The 14,493-nt window shown below is 42.2% G+C and overlaps 1 protein-coding gene across 6 annotated transcripts in view; it reads right to left on the bottom strand.

Moving 5' to 3' along the window:
• The window catches only part of mapkapk5 (MAPK activated protein kinase 5), a 114,594-nt gene that overhangs the window by 80,256 nt on the left and 19,845 nt on the right, over positions 1–14,493 (bottom strand). For 5 of the 6 annotated variants that reach the window (XM_038773849.1, XM_038773618.1, XM_038773536.1 and 2 more), the window contains one exon: positions 12,161–12,234. In XM_038773849.1, the coding sequence (XP_038629777.1) occupies positions 12,161–12,234 (74 nt within the window). Of the gene's footprint in view, positions 1–4,263; positions 4,289–12,160; positions 12,235–14,493 lie in introns of those variants that run through there. The other variant, XM_038773695.1, reaches the window with a different exon arrangement.

Genomic DNA, 14,493 nt, shown 5'->3' with positions numbered 1-14,493 from the left:
TAATGTATCTGAATTCTCCCTCTCTGTACCCGAACAGGTGCCGAATGTGGCGACTAGGGGATTTTCACATTAATGTCAGTGTTAATGTAAGCCTACTTGTGACAATAAAGATTATAAATTAAATTATGTCTATGCACCGAATTGGGATGATACAGATTTTATTAACAAGTTGCTGGCTTCTGAGGTTGTGGTGTGTGTTGTATATGTGTTGTATATGTTACTTGTTTTTTTTACACATGTTTAGAAAATAATATTTTTTTTAATAGATGAGATAATGAAGCTACTGAGATTCATTATTCAATGATTAAGAATTTTGGTTCCTTCTCTGGGTGAGAGTTAAATTCGGACAAGAGAGTGAATATTTTCCAGTTAACCCCCTGGGGAGGGCAGCTGATCTGGGTATGCTGCCTTTTCACATTGCCAGATCTAGCTTTTGTTATCTGGGAATCCAGGTGGCCCATGATCAGGCCTCGCTCCATTAATTTAACTATGTTAGTCTGGTAAATGGGGTCAAATATGACTTGCAGAAGTGGGATAACCTCCCCCTGTCCTTGGTGGGCAGGGCTCGGACTATTAAAATTAATGCCCTCCCGAGGTTATTTCTTTTTTAGTGTCTCCCCACATTTCTTCCCAAATCCTTTGTTATCAGAGTTAATAAATTAGTGTCCTCTCTTATTTGGGCGGGTCAATGTTGAGAAATCATAGAATCACTAAGTGCTGAAGGATGCCATTCAGCCCATCGAGTTTGCACCGACCATCCGAAAGAGCACCCTACCTAGGCCCATCCCACCCTATCCCCATAACCCAGTAACCCCACCTAACCTTCTTTGGACACGAGGAGAAAATTAGCATGGTCAATTCACCTAACCAACATATCTATGGAAACCGGAGTACTCGGAGGAAGCCCACGCAGACATGGGGAGGACATACAAACTCCACACAGACAGTGACCGACGGCCAGAATTGAACACGGGCCCCTGACTCTGCAAGGTAGCAGTGCTAACTACTGTGCCACCGTGCCACCCTGTGCTGGGGTGGCTTTGTGACTAGAGCTCTGTACGGGGGCAAATGGAGGAGAGTTGTTGTAGGAGCTCTAGTTTAGGTGCTTTAGTAATGGCCTCGCTTCCATACTCTCCTGTAAGATTTTCTTTGAATCCGGTGGTGGTGTGCACCCTGAGAATCTGGAAGCAGTTCAGACAACACTTTAAAATGCAGAACCATGTTGTTGTTCGGCCCCTATTTGCAGTAATCAGCTCTTTGTGCCAGCGGACTTAATCTCAGCGTTCAGGTCATGGGAGGGGAAGGGTTTGGTCAGGGTTGAGAACTGTTTGTGGAGGGAAGATTTAAGGAGCTGAAGGAAAAATTTCAACTCTCTGGGACCAACTTGTTTAGACATTTCCAGATTTGCAATTTTTTGTGGAAGGCTTTTCTTTCATTTCCTGTGGCACCACTGTCCTCCCTTTCTGAAAGGATTTTATCTTTGGTCAGGTGGGGTGGGGGGATTTGGGGTTTACAGCCAGATCCTATCAGCGGAGTCAGCTCCGTTGGAGGATGCAAGATGAAATGGGAGGGTAAATTGGGTCCTCTTCTGGATGAGGTGGGAGTGGAGCGAGGCTCTTCACAGGATCAACTCCACGTCCTCCTATGCTCGGCACAGTTTGATCCACTTCACGGTGGTGCACAGGGCTCATCTGACCAAGGAGAGGATGAGTGGTTTATTTTCGGAGGTGATGACAGGTGCGAGCAGTGTTCCGGGGGGCCGTCTAACCATACCCATACGTTCTGATCGCTTCCCAAATGGTTAAGCTTTTGGGTCTCCTTTTTCAATGCCATGTCAATGATTCTAAATGTCGAACTGGAGCCTTGTCCGTTGGTGGCCATTTCCATGGTGAAAGCGGATGTCCTCACCTTTGCCTAGTTAATAGCCCGGAGGCAGGTTCTGCTTTGGTGCAGGTCTTCTACTCTACCCAGTGCCTCGGCCTGGTTGGGTAACCTCAAGGAGTTCCAACATTTAGAGAAAGTCAATTACACCATGAGGGAGTAGGTAGAAGTGGTCTACCTAAGACGCCAGCCATTCATTTCCTTTTTTAAAAAAAAAGTTAGTCACCCTCAGTTGTTCGGGGAATTTTAAAGTTCAGGGGTTAAGGTTGAATGGGTTTTTGATTACTGATTATGTACTATGTACAGTGTAACTTGAAGCATCTGTTTTATATTATACAAGTGTTATTTTGTTATAATGAAAAAGTTTTCAATAAAAAAATTTTTTTAAAGCTGGAAAGAAATAAAATCCAGCTGACATCTCATTTTAGATTCAATACAACACCTACTCAGACCATTCATTTGAATCCTTCAAAGTCTGTTCATTTACTGCAACCTAATCTAGAAATGTACATCTGATACAATGGGGGCTGGATAAATTAGCTGCTCCGAGCTGCTTCCTTCCACTTGTTTTACAAAATCCTGTTTTCAACTCAGACTGGAACAATGAAGTTTTGATTCTCCTGTACCTCCTCGAGCTGCAACAGGTCCCAAGTGAAACAGAACAGTCTGAATACGATGAAAGAACATGGCTAACAGGACAAAGAAGTCCAAAATACATAAATTGAAGGCCTTGCTTAGAGAGACCACTGTTCCTACTCTTAAAAGGTGACCGAAGTACAGTTTATCAGCTTCACTCCATACGAAGCCAAGAATAAGCCCTCAAATTGCTTTCCCCAATTTGGATGAATAGATCATCAGGCTTTTCTGGCAGGTTAAAAGCAGAGGAATACTTGCTCTTGATTACTTGAAAGTTATCAACTCCAGTATGTATTTTGTCTGTATATAAAAATCTTACCCTTTGGATCTTACCCATTCTTCCTCCTCACCCCCAAATTGAAAGAGAAACATCTGGGTTACTGCATCGGAGTGATGTTGCTGCTAGTTTGAATCTTTAATGGGCAGAAATACTGTGGTGCTGCACCACAGTGATAAAACCTGAGCTTTTGCCAACATGAACTAACGTCTCCACGACAGAAGAAAATAGGTAAGAAATTACTAGAAGATTACAGTTATAAACAGAATATCCTCAAAAGATTGAGGGATATGCATTTCCTTATAGTGAAGGGAAAACGCTCCGAGAAAGTCTGCTATTTTGCAGTAAATAGATTAAATGTAGCCTGTGGTTTTACCATGAAAATTCCCAGAAACTGCTTTGGGTCACTTTCACCCTTCTAAGTATTTCTCGCCTTCAACCCTGTAGCCAATTTTAAACAAAGGCAGGCAACTGCATTATTCCCAAGGTTCTGTCAACTCCTCCCTATGGCTGGTTGCTAGGAGCGAGATAATTATAGCATTGGCAATTCTTCCCTTTTTAGTGCCTCTCCATTACAACTCAACTAACACTGGTACGTCACCAATTGATTGGCACATGTTCATGTCCTGTGATGTGTGCCCTTGATATGGACTTAATTTCAGTTCAAGGATTCATGCTGGTTACAACATGGCTAAAAATATTTGGTAGATGATCAAGTACCTTAGTAACTGGAGATTTAAAATGTTACTGATTAGGACTTGAGCGGTCAATTAGTCTCTTGTGAAAATCTAAATCCTCCACAGTAACCCTAAATAATCCTTTTCCAAGTGATGGAGAGACATATATGGGGAAAAAATACTGAAATTCCAATTTACAAAGCAAAACTGTAAGCTTCTGAAAACTAATTACCAGAGTTGCCATATTTCAATAAAGGTACCATTCATTACAACGGTAATCTGCAAATAAATTTATTCCATCTCATTTACACAGTATTTTTATTAATTCACGGAGATATGGGTGTCATTGGCTCGGCCAGCATTTATTGTCCATTCCTAATGGTCCTCAAGAAGGTGGTGGGCCTTGAGAAGGTGGTGGCGAGCATCAACTAATAGACATTCTTCAGTTTACCATCTCACCAATGATCAACAATTAAAACAAAAATGAAGTTATAGATATGCTATCACAATAGTTTTTTTTCTTCTCTTCCCCCCCCCCCCCCCCCCCTCCCCCTCGGCTTTGACTCCGTGATGCAATGCTGTAGGTGCTGGCTTGCCTTGCTATTACTAGCCATACTCAGCTGCAAATTTAGACTTTAAAGCTTACAAGTTTACACAACTCATTTGTGCCCCGTTCTTCACCAGATACCATTTGTTACAGATAAATACACTTTACTAATTTTGCCTTCTTAAAATAAACTATATTTTAAAAAATCTGTGCATATCATATGTGAGCAACACTGACAAACCCACATTTATTGCCCATCCATGGTTGTCCTGAGAAAGTGGTCACAGGGCGTCCTTGAACCATTGCAATTCTTGTGGTAATTTTACGACCAAGATTATGCCACTCTTGCATCTTTCCACTAGAAACATATTAAAGGGTAATCTCAGAAAGTCAGCTTCAGAAAGTGGCTGCACCCAACCAAACATTAAGTATTAAATGATGTTTAAACATAACTCTTTAACCACAGTGGGCACTATTGGAAATCATTTACAGACTATACACCATCACATGCAGTTTACACTACGGGTAATGAATTTTTGGTTTCTCGCCTTTTTTCCAATTTTCTCTCTTCTCTCAGAAATGTTGCCGAGGTGCAGTTCTGTCGGTGCTGGTAGCCCTCCAGTATCTTGCCTAACTGGCCATTTGTCTGTAGACTCTCATGAGAAATCAACTTTGCAGCATTGTAGCCCAGACCAATCATGTTTCTTGCCAGCCTACACATATATTCACAATTGGGCAGGTGTGGGAAAACTGGTTTAAAGTTTCCTTTCATAAATCCATGGGTACTGAGCTCAATTGGAATAACCTAAACAGTAGAATGGTCAAGATTAACTGATTCAAAGGGCACCAGTTTGGGGGCGATGGTAACTGCGCCTCTGCCGTTCCCGCCAGCATGGTACTCCCCCAGTCCAGTGGTGGTGGCGGCCCTGAGAGTTTGGGGCCACATGTGGGAGCATCGGTCTGGGTCCCAATCTGTGATAATCACCGGTTTGCCCCGGGGAGTATGGACGGGGGGGTTCCGGTTATGGCGGAGAGCGGGGATTGAGAGGATGGGGGATATATTCATAAAGGGCAGCTTTCCAAGTGTGAGGGCGTTGGAGGAAAAGTTTGGGTTGTCGAGGGGAAACAAATTCAGGTATCTGCAGGTACAGGGTTTCCTTCGTAAATAGGTGCCAACCTCCCCGCTCCTACCACTAAGGGGGATTCAGGACAGGGTAGTTTCCAGAGGGTGGGTCGGAAAAGGGAGCGTCTCGGACATTTATAACGAGCTTATGGGGTCAGAGGAGACGCAGACCGAGGAGCTGAAGCGCAAGTGGGAGGAGGAGCTGGGAGGTGAGATAGAGGATGGTCTGTGGGCGGACGTGTTGAGTAGAGTCAACACATCTGTAACATGTGCCAGGCTCAGCCTGATACAATTTAAGGTTGTTCACCGGGCTCACATGATAATGGCCCGGATGAGCAGATTCTTTGAGGTGGAGGGCAGGTGCGCAAAATGTGCAGGAGGATCAGCGAACCATGTTTACATGTTTTGGACATGTCCAAAGCTTAGGGGATTTTGGCAGGCATTTGCAGACGTCATGTCCACGGTGTTAAAAACAAGGGTGGAGCTGAGTTCAGAGGTGGCGATTTTCAGGGTGTCAGAAGACCCGGGAATCCAGGAGGAGAAAGGCAGACGTTTTGGCCTTTGCTACCCTGGTAGCCCGGAGACGGATACTATTAGCATGGAGGGACTCAAAGCTCCCGAGGTCGGAGACCTGACTATCGGACATGGCTAGCTTTCTCAGTTTGGAGAAAATCAAGTTCGCCTTGAGGGGGTCACTGTTAGGGTTCTCCCGGAGGTGGCAACTGTTTGTCGACTTCTTTGTGGGAAATTAATCGTCAGCAGACATTGGGGGGGGGGGGGGGGGGGGGGGGGGGATCTGCCTTTCTACAAAACACAACTTGAATCATTACTTCAGCCTCAATCAGCAGTGCAGTTTTTCCACAATGTGAAGAAGATTAGTATAATAAGAGTTTTGCATTGATGCAAATTCCACATGGCGTTAATGCCAGAAGAGTAATGTAGACTTAATATTTTACAATTTCTATTGAGATTTCCCATTTCTAATTCAAGTTCTTATTTAAATTCAGTTATCTTTACATCACAGCTTATTGCTGCAGACATTTTACTATGAATGGGTACAAAAATATTAAACTACATGGAGGTCGAAGACATTAGTTGTTACCAGGCAAGCTCTTGGTCTCAATTGAGAATTGTACTCAAAATGGGCAGCAGTTTACACCAGAGCTGAAATTGCACAAGGTTTGCAGGTATGTAGGATATTTACAGAAAGGGATCTTCTCTGGGCCTGGGTAAATTACTAAATTCAGACATTGCAAAAGTACCCTTTAACCTATCTTTAAAAAAAATCAGCCTGGGAAAGATGGATGAACTCAGGCAGCAAGGGAATTGGCACATTGAGGATTGAGGTGCCAAGTCCCAATGCTGATTGCAGGCAACTCTTGGCAGAGGGTGAAAGCTCATCCTTATCAGAAGATTGCTGAATGTTCAAGAGCTAACTTTCTAGTTATCACATCCTCTTGTCAATGAAGCTTCAAAAGGTGAATGTTTACTCCTGAAATCCTATTACTTAATCCTCACTATCAAAATAAGAATGCCAAAACTGCACCTTATAATAGGGCACAGTACAAACACAGTTACTTAATCAGCTTCAAAGTCCAGTTTACCAAGTGAAACACATTTCGGTTTTCCTCCAAAGTCACAGATGCACCAGTGGGGCATTTACAACAAAATAAATGTTTGTTTTGCAGCTTTTTGCAAGGGAATAGGATGAATGGAGAATGGTTCAAATGTCCTTTTTATTTCATAATAATGTAAGAAATAGGAACAGGAATAAGGTTATTTGACCCTTCAAGCCTACACCACCATTCAATAAGATCAAGATTCAACAAAATTAGCAAGCACGACAAACTTGTCTGCCTTGTTGTATTGCCTGATCCAGGTCAAAAATCTGTCCCCAGGCTTCAGTAAACACAAATCTGAAAGAGTCACAGATGCAGCTATATTGGTTAAATCAGTAAGAATACTCAGTGCTTTAAGCCAAAGCTACGGTAATGTAGTAGACTAATAGCATTCATAACTCATTCTACTTAACTCTCACAAAGAAACAGGAAATTGCATGTACTGTAGATCGAACATTCATTACGTAGATCTCATTTAGTCATGGCACATCAAAGTTCCAAGTCCTGAATCCGAGGCCCACTCTAGAACTAGGACAGTGACTCCAAGCTGATATTCCAAGGTAGTCACTGAGGGAATGCTGCATCATCAGAGTCATAGAGTCAAGCAGAACAGAAGAGGCCCGTCAGCCCATCTGCACTGACAAAACTGCACTAAATCTACATAGATGTGAAAGATTCCATGGCACCGTTTCAAAGAGGAGCAGAGGAGCTATCCCTGGTGTCCTAACCAACGTCCTTCAAACAACATCAGAAAAATCTGGTAATCATCACATTGCTGTGTGTGGGAGATTGCGGTGTGCAAATTGACTCATGTACTTCCTAAAACAGTGACTACACTTCAAAAAGATGCTTCATTAACTCTAAAGCCCTCTTTGATGCCCTAGATTTGTGAAGGGCGCTATAAACCCGACTTTTTAAAAAATGAGTGTGAGATGACTTTAGAGAGATTGGCTTCCATTGATAGTGGGAAAAATGCACTGCTGTTCTAGACAACACAGCTGTCCCAAACTATTTACTAATTCAAATGTAGTTAGTACAGCTTAATAATTACAACAGAAATGTAGTTGGCAATTCAAAGAAAATACTTTACCCTAGATGAGAATGTGGACCGCGCTGCCACAGGGAATGGTTGAAGCTAAGAGCATAGATGGACTTTTGAGGAAGCTGGATAAACAAATGACGAGAAGGGAATAAAGGTTATGATGATAGATTTAGACTAGGAAAGATGGGAAGAGAGTAAAGTGTATGATTCCCAACTCTCCTGAAATGGCCAGGAGTCTACTGGAATCGGCAATCTCCTGGCGGCCAAAGAAAGTTCTCCAAGAGATTTTAAAACAATATTTTAAACAAATCAGTCCCATAATGCGCCATTAGAGTCCAAGGGAAAGAAACTACAACTACCACCATGAGGCATGACCATGCAGTGACAGCACATCTGGTTCAGCACCATCCAATCAAATTCAAACCTTAACCCGAAAAAACAGAGTCAGGAGGACTCCGGTTGGCTGGGACAAGTTTGGTGCAGTTTATATTAAATCGAGGGACTGGAAGCAAGCAGCGAGTATGTTTCTGGGAACAATGTGCGCGAGTTTAAATCACTTAGTAGAGACGGAGAAAGAAAAATATATATTTTCTCGTCAATTATAGCTGTTTTTATTATCCCTTTTGAAACCATTGGATCTTATATTGAGCCCCATGAGAGAAAAGCTTTTCCCTCCCCGCTAAACTGGGACGTTATTCGCCCGTGCTAAACTGGGACGTTATTCGCCCGTGCTAAACTGGGACGTTATTCGCCCGTGCTAAACTGGGACGTTATTCGCCCGTGCTAAACTGGGACGTTATTCGCCCGTGCTAAACTGGGACGTTATTCGCCCGTGCTAAACTGGGACGTTATTCGCCCGTGCTAAACTGGGACGTTATTCGCCCGTGCTAAACTGGGACGTTATTCACCCGTGCTGTAAATATGTCCCATTTGGTTTTGTTTCACTTCTCTAAAAATCCCTTAGATCCTGCTCACACCATGCCACCAGCTTTTCGTGATGCCAGGTCTGCTGACACCTCCTAGAAAATGGCCAGAGTTGGTAACTCCAATCAAGTAACTGAAGTTGAAAAAAATGAAATGAAAATGAAAATCGCTTATTGTCACGAGTAGGCTTCAATGAAGTTACTGTGAAAAGCCCCTAGTCGCCACAGTCCGGCGCCTGTCCGGGGAGGCTGGTACGGGAATCGAATCGTGCTGCTGGCCTGCTTGGTCAGCTTTAAAAGCCAGCGATTTAGCCTGGTGAGCTAAACCAGCCCCTGGTAATTTAAATTAATTTAATTTAAACTTAAATTAAAGCCAGTAAGTTAAATGCTGGCATGCGAACGAGGAGCCATTGGGCACCTCGAGACTGAGTTGCCATTTAAAAAGATTATGACTGATCAGATATAGCAATCTCAAATCTGCATCCCGCCTACCGCTGATATCCTATCGCCCCCTTGCTTACCATGAATCTATCCACCTCCGCCTTAAAAATATTCAAAGATTCAGCTTCCACCGCCTTTTCAGGATGAGTTCCAAAGACTCATGACCCTCAGAGAAAAATGTTGTCTCATCTCCATTTTAAATTGCGCCCCCTTATTTTGACACAGCGGCCTCTAATTCTGGATTATCTCACTGGAGGAAAATCCTCTCCATATCCACCCTGTTAAGATCGCTCAGGATCTTATATGTTTCAATCATGTAAACTCCAGCAGTTTATGTAAACCTTTCCTTAGACAACCCACCCATTCCAGGTATTAATCTGGTACCAACTGCTTCCAATGCATTTACACCTTTCCTTAAATAACATGACCAACACTGTACGCAGATGTGGTCACACCAGTACTCTGTATAACTGAAACATAACCTCCCTACTTTTGTATTCAATTCCCCTCACAATAAATGATAACATTCTATTAGCTTTCCTAATTATGAAAATGAAAAATGAAAATCGCTTATTGTCACGAGCAGGCTTCAATGAAGTTACTGTGAAAAACCCCTAGTCGCCACATTCCGGCGCCTGTTCGGGGAGGCTGTTACGGGAATCGAACCGTGCTGCTGGCCTGCCTTGGTCTGCTTTCAAAGCCAGCAATTTAGCCCAGTGTGCTAAACAGCCCCTTATTAATTACTTGCAGTACCTGCATACTAGCTTTATGATTCTTGCAGTAAGACAGCCAGATCCCTCTGCAGCTTCGAGCTCTGCAATCCCTCACCATTTAGATAATAAGCTTCTTTTTTATTCTTCCTGCCAGTATGGACAATTTTCCCACATTACACTCCACTTGCCAGATCTTTACCCACTCACTTAACTAACATCTTTTGGTAGCCGCTTTATGTCCTCTTCACAACTTACTTGCCTACCTATCTTTGTGCCATCAACAAATTTGGCAACCATCCATTCCATACCTTCATCCAAGTCATTTATATAAATTGTAAACAACTGAGATCCCAGCACAGATCCCTGTGGCACACCACTCGCTGCATCATGCTAACCTGAAAGATACTCATTTACGCCTATTCTCTACTTCCCGTTAGCCAGCCACTCTTCGACGCCCTATACCTTGAGCTTTTATTTTACAACATGGAGTGATTGGACCAAATGGCCTGCGTCTGTGCCAATATGTCCAATGTAGCAACATCTTATTTATACGGTGCCTGTAATATAATAAAATGTCCTACGGTGCTTGACAAAAGCATTCTAACCTTAAGTAAAGCATCAAGCCACAAATGGAGATACTGGAGCAGGCGACCAAAAGCTTTGACAAAGAGGCATTTTAAAGTCCAGAGGTAACAAACATACAAATGAAGGTTTTAGCAGAAGAGCTGTGATTGTATTATGTTAATATTTTTCAGTTTTAGCTACTCAGTAAGTTTGCAGTTAAAGCCCAAGTCAGCCTAGTGTAGCGTCTTTCTGCCATCCTTCAAAGACTAGGATGAAATCAGTGGTTGGCATAGTCAAACAATTTTCTACCAATCCATAGACATGCTACAAATTTCCCTACGTACCTGCAGAAGTGAAATCTCTCTTTACTGAAGGGAGCCAGGAGAGAAATCTGAAACATACCATCCTAAAACATTTCCAAAATCAGCAGAATTTTTTTCCAAATCAGATCTGTTAGTTATCCACATCATTGCAAATTTCCCTTTCACGACTTCAGCTCCTCAACAACTTAATGAATGAAAGAAACGCCCAGTGTAGTACAGAATCTCACAAACCAGAAGATCAGAGAATTAATTCTCAACCTGCGTTGAGTTAGCTATTTGCAGCTCAAGTGAAAAGCAGATGAAGCACAAGAAATGGCCTCAGTAATCACTGTTTGGCTGGTTGTTGATTATAGATGAAAGGAGACTGGGTTTCACTCTGCACCTAGAACAGCGTGAAACAAACATGCTCATTACTACTGAAAAATCATTCTTATAGTGAATGGACATCTTAGTGCAATATTATATAATAATTTTGAGACTTCAATATATTCATACAGAGAAGGGTAACAAAGTGCTGAGTATAGTCAATTCCAGGATTTCATCTGGTGATTGCTTATCTGCGAAAATCTCAACACAAAACAGAGGAAACTTGTCTTTCTCCTGTGTAATTTAAAACCAAATTGCTCTGTTAGTTTGGCTGGGTTAGCATTCAGTCAATATTTTTAAGAGGATGATGGATACCTCTCAAATATATGTTGGAAGTAAATTTCATGGAAACACACTGAATATCCTTTCAAAAGCGGCATAATGTCACAACTGTCATTAATCTGCGTGCATAGCTCGGGCATGAATTGCATGGACAGCTGCGGTTGACACAAAAGAGAATTAAGATCCTTGCATATATTATTTATTGGGAATAACTTAAGTAATAAAGGGAAAGAATCCAGATAATTCATTAGTGCTACCAGATTGCAGTTTTCTCCCAAGACATGCATTTAATTTAAGCTTGACGAATTTTAGTCACCTGGCAACCACCACATCCAGTATTCTCACTGGACCTATAGCCGCGTACCAACACCATGGAAGGGGAAAATAAATACATTTTTGAGAGGTTTGACAAACTTCTTGTTCAATAAACTGGCCAGTTGTTATACAAAAGGTGTTAATTAAATGTCATTAGTTTCATCTAAAATTAGTCACACAACCACCTGTAACAGACATGCACCACCAACAAAACAAGATCTACACAAGTCAGGGTGCCTTCCAAAGTCGAGGGGAACCATGACAATGTCAGACTGTTCATTATCCTTTATCAAATCCTAATACAAAATGCCTACAGTGCGTTGAGTACAAACCTCAGATATTATGCTTTACTGATACTGCTATTATGTCAGGTTAACGTTAATTGAGAATGCAGTCTTCAAAAGTCAATGCTTTGCATTAGTTTTTCTTACCGTACAGGCCCACTGATCCCAGCTCCCAGCTTCTGAGTCCAATTAATCGCATACTCATCTAATATGGAGGATTCCTGTTAAGGGAGAATAATAGTATCAGATAATTTTATCCCTACTCAATGGCTAGAGAGATTTTCCCAGATCAGCTTTAGTCTATAATATGGACACACACAATTACATTGCACTAGTCAGTATTTTAAATGCCAAGTGTGCCAAAGTATATAGCGCACAATAGGTATTCTAAAATAATCACCTATGGCATTGCTTGAGTGAAAAAATGATCTGACCCATAACTATTTCTACCATTTTTCTAATGCTTTGTGTTACTAGGTTGCCCACCTTTCTATCTTGTCTCTTTCCGTGCCCCTGCTCCTTCTCCATGGTCCGCACTATTTTCCATGCAATATCCTACATTCTGCACAGCTTTTATCCCAGTTTTTAATTTTTAAAAATAAATTTAGAATGCCCAATTCATGTTTTGCAAATAAGGGGCAATTTAACGTGGCCAATTTACCCAACCTTCACATCTTTAGTTTGTGGAGGTGAAACCCACGCAAACACGAGGAGAATGTGCAAACTTCACACGGACAGTGTCCAGAACCGGGATCGAACCTGGGACCTCAGTGTCGTGAGGCAGCAGGGCTAACCCACTGCGCCATGGACTGTCCTCCCAGTTTTTAATTTTAATCTTTAAACTCTCCTCCCTCAGTATTGTTTTACCTCGCGTGCATTCAATATTTCTTTACCAATGTATTCAATTTTCATTCCTAACTTTTAATCACTCAGTGTTTCCAATAAATTGGTATGCAGCATTAGTCACATTTTCTATGTGGAGAAGCTGTCATAAAGATGTTGCAACATGGAGCATTGAGATAGAAGATGGAGCTAAAGGAGAGATAGATGGGGGAGTACAAATGCAATAAATTGATGTTGAGTTTGCAGTATAGGAGGCAGGATACCTAATCTTAAGAGTGTGGACCTAAGAATAATCAAGAGCTTGGGAACATCTGGCACAACAGTACTCTGGGAGCAGAGATGTAGCAGCGGGCTAGAATGAAGAGTGGATACTTAAATCATGACAACCTATGGGATAGGTTGAGGCTACTGATGTCTGCCAGTATTTGAAGCAGTAGGAACAGTAGAGAACTCTGGAAATTGGGCGCAATCAAAGTTGAGGTTCTGGAAGAATTGGGGGTGGGGGCGGGAAAAGAGATAGAGGTTTGTCAGCAGTTGTAAACAGTAGGTTACCTCAGGGAAGGACAACTATTTTGGCTGATGCATTATTGCATTTTGTAAATTTATTATCAGTTGCATTTAGAGAATATGAAGAAGTCCGAAATCAATGAAGTCAGTAGAACTATGAGTGAACTGGGTGGACAGAAATACTTGGGGCGTGTGCATTGGGATGGCTCTGGAGCAGAGAGGGGGGCTGGTAGTGAAGCGGCCTAGCAATATGAAATAAGATGGGGCTAGGACCAACAAAAGAGAGAAGTAGAAAGGGAGAATCAATCCAAGTCATACATCTGGATTCAGAGCGTAAGCCCATGAACAATTAAAGTACACCATTTCCCCCCCTTTTCTTCCTCCCCATTCTGGTCTTTCTTTTTCTCCTTCTCTGGTTGCCCATGTTATTTCTACCTCTTCCTGGTTTTAGCTCTCATTTCGTTCTCCTTTACTTCATGCTCTTACTATACCTCACCTTCCTTTTCACAGGTACTCATTGTCTCTCATCTCCTCTCTTGCTTCTTAAGAGACTGGGAAGAATGTGAACTAGATGGGCAAGGAGGGAGGAAGCAATGAAGACAGGATCATCAGAGTTGCCAGGGTAGATTCAGATTCACTTGGGAGTATGTAAGGCAGCCCTCTGGGAAAACACAAAGCAGATGGGAGAGCCACAAATCATGTGTTTACAGACATGGCTGTAAACACTCATTCTGTTTGAGTGATTACATGGTTGGCAAGTGAGCTGGGAAATGCTTAACTGCAGGACACCTCTGTAGCCTGGTCCACTGGACAAAATAGTTCTTGATATTCAATTTCACCCTAACCCTGTTGTCGGTTTTCTCTCTAGCTGCATCAAGATTGCATAATTCCCTTGTCCTGTGAATGATATAGGGAATAGGATGAAATGGAAATGTGTCCAAATGTTGATCAATCTTAGTAACAATGCAGAGAACCCAGGATTCCCCAAACCTGGAATGTACAAAACTGAGCCAAAAGAATATTCCACAGAAAGAATGAGCAGAGTGAAAGACAAAATTGTATCCGAGACGACTCAAACCAAATCACATGCTCAAAATCTCCTTGGATATAGGTACTTAGATTCTGAGGGA

This window comes from Scyliorhinus canicula, chromosome 1 (genome assembly GCF_902713615.1).
Source record: "Scyliorhinus canicula chromosome 1, sScyCan1.1, whole genome shotgun sequence".
In the NCBI taxonomy this organism is placed as follows: domain Eukaryota; kingdom Metazoa; phylum Chordata; class Chondrichthyes; order Carcharhiniformes; family Scyliorhinidae; genus Scyliorhinus; species Scyliorhinus canicula.
Note: the sequence above shows the minus strand (reverse complement) of the source record. Positions and strands in the feature narration are given on the sequence as shown.